A 6,844-nucleotide genomic window follows, 5' to 3' on the forward strand; every position below is an offset into this window, starting at 1 on the left:
AAAATACTCGTGAAACCAAACATTTTATCCAAAAAAAAAAAACAGTGGCCTCATGTTTGTTGTGCCGTTAGGACCAAGCAAATAATAAATTAAGTGAAATTGCAGCTCATTCTGGAAAGTTCAGTATCATATAAAACAAGAGACATGGAACTAGTCCTTTATCTACAACTAAAATTGAGTGATCGAAAACCATGGTTTTAACAAGGATAACTAATTACATGCAGGGCAGGGAGGGAATTCGCATATGTATAGCCAAAATCCAAAAGGAAACGCTGCAAAGAGGGAGAAAACATAAAGGAGATTTAAAAATATAAGTAAATTTAAAGACGTTAAATTAAAAAATAAATTGCAATAATACTTTTCCAAGTCAATATCCATGAAAATGATGCAATGCAAATTGTTAGAAGAAGATATATTATGGTTAAGAACCGATCAGGTGGGCAAAGGAAAGAGAAGGTAGCATGTGGTTTATGTTTAAGCGGAACTTAAACAAAGCAGAGATACTAGACAGGGGTGGAGGAGTTATCAAATGTAGTTCCAACATGCTGAATGACAAATCCATAAATTTTTTTCTTCAGCTTCTCAATCTTTCCTGTCAGAAGCTCATCGCCTTTCAATGCAACGCGGTCCAGCCATTCATTGACTCTCTTCAACTGGGACAGGACAGCTGCAATTGAGCTAGAGTTAAGGGGCAATGATTTACTTCCATTATTAGCACACTCCCCTAACACCCGAAAACCAGCATCCAGGGACTCCTCGATGAACTTTACAAACCACATTTGCATCTCAACCTGCAACTTCATAGAGAGTTCTACCGTTTCCTTCATTCCATGGCCCCTTGTCCAAACCCCAACAATAGGATCAAATGTTGGTAACGAGCTGGCCTTTTGAGGTGGTCTCTTGGACAAACTTCTTCGGAGAGCTGTTGGAGGTTCATTCTTCTGATTGCTCAGAAGAGAAACAATCTCAAGATCAGTAGCTAAGGCAGCTTCTACCCATAAAGAAGCAGATTTTGATTTCTCAGTTGCTGTAGTATCATGATCAGAGCAGTGACTAGCAGCGACTGATTCAGCAATTGAACTATATCTTACAACATCATCATAAATTGAGATAAATTGATCAATTGTGGGTAAAGGGTTCCCAGCCTTGGATGAAGAAGCAAGTTCTGAAAACATGCTGCGATTGACAGATAGGGTTGAGTTATGATTAGATGCGGCATCTGTGTTAAAAATAGAATGAAAACTTAATGGTGGCACGCAACATTAAGGTGACCTCATAATGTTCTCGGGAACCTGGAACGAAAAAATGAGTTTCCATGTATCTATACAAGTTTGTGTTTGTGTTTGTAGCTGTGCATGCGCGAGCACGTGCAAGAAAGAAATGCACACTAGTAGCATTACCTGAGACTCCTAACAACAGACTCCGTAGCAATTGCTTCCTCCAATGCTTCAGCTGCAGCAGTTGAAGCAAGAGCCCTCCTTTGCATAGCCTCCTGCATTTAGTCATCATGTGAAAAAACTATTTTTTTTTGTTCATGTAATGTAAGTGGCTAATTCAGAGATGACTTGGTCAATACTTAAAGTGTGTTTGTTTTTGCACTTTTGCTTCCATTACCCAATCACTGTCACAAGGTCGCCTAATTGCCAGTAATCTGATAAATACATTGCTGCTATTGCCAAGGCAAACGAAATTTCTGCTTCATTAATGGATGAAACAAATAATCCATCCTAAATGCTATTCTTACCTTTCCAAACTTTGCAAGTTCTGAAGAGACCGCATCTAATGGAACACTACCATCAGTCCATTTCTTCTCATGTACAACGAATCCAAGAGCTGCACAGGTTGGATTCTTAATATCTAGACACCCTTCCGGTGAACTGGGTTTTGTTTTCTCATACCTCGAAGTCTCATCTTGATTTGATTGTCGGCTGTTTGCGTCACTTAGACGTCTAGACAGGGCAGCCTGGGAAACAACCAGCGCAAGGTCAGACCTAAACCTAAAATGAAATAAATCAATCTATCTTCACATCGAAAACATAGAACAGAAGGCAGTGCAAAAGCATAAGGTGTACGTAGTTAAAGGGAGTTGACGGACCAAGAGTATTTTGGAAAATATGTTCCATATAGCAAATACGAATTCAAAAGTATATTATTGATTGAACTGGGAGAATAGCCACTGAACTAGGCCTGAGCAGCTACAATTCATAGAGCATCAAAATAATGCTTGCCCACGTTTGAATCCTAAAATTAAATGAAATAGTTGTATTGGGGGACATTCTGCTACCAAAGCCACAGTTTTTTCAGGAATGCTGGTTGCAATTTCAAGAAAATATCATCTTGTGAAGTCAGATTCTGGACTGAGAAAAGCCTCAGCATTGCCTCTCTGAATGAACTAAAAACAACGAATTTTGGAAGTAAAAGCTCAGTAATACTAGCAAGACTCAAAGGCATGTAATCAAACTCACAGAGTATTACAACTGAAATGGGTAATAGGCATCATTGAAAAGAAGTCTCTTCAACATAGGCTTCTTACGAAGCGTTGAAAAAGTAAGATAGGAAATTACCTGAGTCCGCAAAATCGCTTGCAGATCCGGTTTCTTCTTGGCTTCACCCTTCTCTTTCATCTCCCCTGAACCCACCGCAGCTGGTATCTCATCCCAATTCTTCCTACTACTCTTTGCAGACCCAACAAGCGCCTCTGAAACTTTTGAAATCCCAGCGACAATATTTGCAATCTTCTTCTTTCCAACAGAGTCCGAGACAGCAGGTGAAAGCTTCACTCCAGAAAGCCTCTTCCCTGGAGAAATCGAAGCCCTTCGAGCATTGGGAGAAGGCTGCTTCCTCCCACTCGGAGATGGCTGCCTGTACCTGGATGGAACAATAATTGCTGGCTCCCTTGCAACTTTCCTGTTTTCCTCCTTGGCAGCCAGCAAGCTCGGAACCATACATTTGGACGGCACTGGAGATGCTGATCTCTTCCCTTTGGCCGCAGGAGAAGGATCCCTCTCCACCAAAGCGGCATTTTTCTTCCCAACCGAAACAGATCTCTTAGCAGTAGCTGGAGATGAAAATCTCTTAGCAGTAGCCGGAGATGAAAATCTCTTAGCAGTAGCAGTTTCATCCACCATCACATTATCTCGAGGTGCAAGCGCTTGTCTGGTAACTTTAGCCGTCACTTCGCCTTTCTTATTATGATCATTTCTTGGAAATTCGTCGAATTTTTTGTTGTTGGATAAGTAGACGGCAATTGGATCCACAGAGTATTCGGAGTCGGCGACAGGTTGAATCACAAACTCTTTCTTGGAAGCTGATATTCGGGCAATGAGAGGTTCTGGAGTACCGACAAAGGAGTGGCGGCCAGCGATAGGGCGGATTCCAGAAACCCTAGGGACAGGAGAATCGAAATCGAAGCGATCTATATAAACAAATTGGCCTAGCTGAAGGCGATTCGTGAGGATAAGGTCGGTATCGCGTTCGGAGAGGGAGACGTAGGTGGAGTTGAGAGAGTCGGAAAGTTGGACGTAAAAGCCTTGGTTAGGCCAGAGATCGGAGCCGGCGAGAGCAGGGACGATGCCGATTACTTGGAGAAGAGGGGATCGGTGGTCGCCGGTGACGCGGGCAGCGGAGTTCATTGATTGGAGGAGTTTTAAGAGGATTCCTGGAGCTAGAGAAGCCATTTTGGGAGAGGGTGAAGCTGTAAGGTAAAAGAGTAAAAGAATTAATTAAGGAGGAGCAGGAGGAGGAGGAGGAGGAGGACAAGCTACAAAGTGATTTTTGGCCGTTATGTAAATTCAAATTCAAATGCCCGCTCTAATATTTTAGTATTTTAGTTTTTGAATTCTGGTGGACGGATAGACTAACGAGACAGTCAAGTCAGGCGTTAAAGCTGCCGTTATCTTATGTGCTTGCCCTTGTAGTTATTGCAACGATTCTTGCTTGGTACCAAGTTTTATGTATATATAAACAAAGAATATAAAATTGATTAATATAGTTATGTTCTGTATTTGTCATGTCATATTAATTCTTTTTCATGAAGATATTTGATGTGTTTATTTTTAATTCTGATAAATATTAATTGAATTATTCTGTAAAATGATATTGATTATTATAATAAGTGATTTACCCAATATTTATTGGTAAGGTACACTAATAATTTATTTAAATTACTTATCTAATTTTTTTTTTATTAACATGGGTGTTTGGATTAATTTGCATGCACCTCGACTAATCTCACGAGCTTTGAAGTTAACGACCATGTAAGCCTCTAGTGTCATCATATTAGCAATCATAAGACTCAAACCTTAGACCACAGATAGAGCAAACATTTTGGTCTCAAGTTCTTACCATTGGCTCATCTACTAAATGGTTTACTTATTTAATCTAATTTAAAGTTTAACATTGTGGTAATTATTATTTTTTAAAATATTTTTTATTTAAAAATAAATTAAAATAATATTTTTTTTTATTTTTTAAATTTTATTTTTAATATCAACATGATATAAAAACATAAAAAGAATTAATTATACCTTCATGGCTTAAAATTTTCAAAATATGTCCGTAGCATTTTGATATATATTTGATTGATATTACTAGCTCTTGGTTGTATTTTATAATAAAAAAATAAATATAAAAGAAAAAATATGCTTTGTCAAAATGTAATTTTTTTTTTAGAATAGCAAAAGATATATATAATGATATCCAAATCAATTGTTAAAGGAAAACTTGTAGAGAGATAAGAAAAAAAAGGGGCAAAATCACAAGGGTGTCATTTCATTTTATTAGTTATGAAAGTAAATTAAAATAAAGCTATCTCCATTATGCCCATGTGATTCCACTGTTCTATTTTTAAAATCTATTTTTATTTAATTTAATAGATATTACAGTAAATATTTAAAAGAATTCTAACAATTTAAGTCTGGAAAAATAATATTTCTTTAGTCAAGATTCGTTTTTCTTATTCATGTACTTATTTTTTGTTTTTTACAAAAACATATTTTTTTCATCAATATTATGTTTTTTTTTAATAAAAACTTAAAGACAATTAAAATAAATACTCATAAGAATCCGATGAATTAAATTAGGGAGGAAAAAATATTTTTTAATTAAATACTCCTTATTCATGTATTTCTTTTTTGTTTTGATAAAAAAAAACATGTTTCTTTTTACTAGAAGCATGATTTTTCAAACAAAAACTTATTAGGATCAAAAAGCAAGTTTCAATCCAAAAACAATTATGTATTGATAATTTATAGATGGTTGTGTGAAAAGATAATTAATTTAAGAAGCTATATAAAAACTTTATAATAAAAAAAATCAAATATATATTTTATTATTATCAGATATTTAGGAGTAATTTAAAAAAAACCCTTACATATTAGGTTCATATAGTAATTCATAAAGTAATTACTAATATTATTATAAAAATCTCTAATCTGATTTAAATTTTTTGGAATAATAGGATGATTTCTTAAATATCATTTTAATAATTTTATTTTTAAAAAAATTATTCTAAATATAAATAATTAAATAAAAAAATAAAAAACCAAAAGAATCCAAACTTGAACGTGCCTAGATTTACAAAGCCAAGTCGACGTGGCTAGTTTTAAAAAAATAAAATGTTCCTAAGCCTAGAAAGTCAAGCCCACCACTTAGATAGATTATAAAAAAGTCAATGTCATTTATTTGGATAAATGACATGTTATCCACTACAACTAATTTCGATCATCAAAAATAAATGTTCGAGTTATTAGAATTTTAAAACTTAAATTTTAACATATTTTTATATAAAAATATCAAAATAATATCTTAATTATCTCAATAACCTTATTTATAACTTCAAAACACCCTTTAATCAGTCTAAAATTTTAAAATCAAATTGAATAACAAATTTTAGGAGCCTTAATATACCTTTTAACATAATTAAATGTTCAAATCATTTATATTGAACTTGTCTTTTCAAGATGAACTCATTAACACCAATATTAGCTTTTTTTATATTTGAAATGTAGCCAAATAAAAGCCTTCTCTCTTCTTGTTTTTAAGCCACTTTCTCCTCTCAACTTTTATGAAGTAAAATGTGAGTAAATACAATTTTAGCATTGAAATGTTAGCATAAAAAACTATAGGGACCAAAGATGTAAGAATAAAAACTTATAGGGATCAAAACATTTCCATATCTAATGAATAATGAAAATAGCATTGTAGAGGAACAATGCAATCCACAATAACTCCTCCTCTTTTTTTTTTTTGGCTATTTTCTCATTTTAAAAGTAAAATGTGAGTAAATAAATTTTTAGCATTGAAATGTTAACACCAAAAACTATATAGAGACCGAAGATATAAAAATAAAAAACTTATAGGGACAAAAACATTTCGATACCTAGTGATAATTATCTTCTTTATTGGTGAGCAATGAAATGGCTACAATAAAATGCCTATCTTTTAGTTTGCCTTCATATAGTTAATGGTGAATAGTATCGTGGCTTAAAAGCCACATTGGTGCAGGAAAAAAAAAATCTCAAGTCATTAACACCAAATCCCATAATATAAAAATAAACTAATAATCCTGATAAGTGTAGTTTAATTGATTAGATTTAAAATTTATTTTTTAGAGATTATCAGTTTAAATACCATAAATTTCAGGATCACTGAAGGCTTACATTGTTGTTAACTTTAGAGTCTTAGGGGATTAGTTAAGGTGCACGAAAGCTGACCCGAACACCTATGGTTAATAAAAAAAATAAAAAAATAAACTAATTAGAAAAGGCAACGTGGTGATGCCAAATTACCAAATAACCCTTCAAACCCTAACAAATCGAGGTTTTTACTCAATTGATTTGAACAG

At 34.1% G+C, this 6,844-nt stretch overlaps 1 protein-coding gene across 1 annotated transcript; it reads right to left on the reverse strand.

The window, feature by feature from the left end:
• Nucleotides 1-319: 319 nt before the first annotated feature.
• LOC133674051 (uncharacterized) lies at nucleotides 320-3,772 on the reverse strand. Its single transcript, XM_062095011.1, has 4 exons — nucleotides 2,565-3,772; nucleotides 1,745-1,963; nucleotides 1,401-1,492; nucleotides 320-1,176 (listed from the first exon to the last, which is right to left on the reverse strand). The coding sequence occupies exons 1-4, from the start codon at nucleotides 3,675-3,677 to the stop codon at nucleotides 504-506; spliced, it is 2,097 nt and encodes a 698-aa protein (XP_061950995.1). The 5' UTR covers nucleotides 3,678-3,772; the 3' UTR covers nucleotides 320-503.
• Nucleotides 3,773-6,844: the final 3,072 nt, after the last annotated feature.

This window comes from Populus nigra, chromosome 15 (assembly GCF_951802175.1).
Source record: "Populus nigra chromosome 15, ddPopNigr1.1, whole genome shotgun sequence".
NCBI classification, from domain to species: Eukaryota; Viridiplantae; Streptophyta; class Magnoliopsida; order Malpighiales; family Salicaceae; genus Populus; species Populus nigra.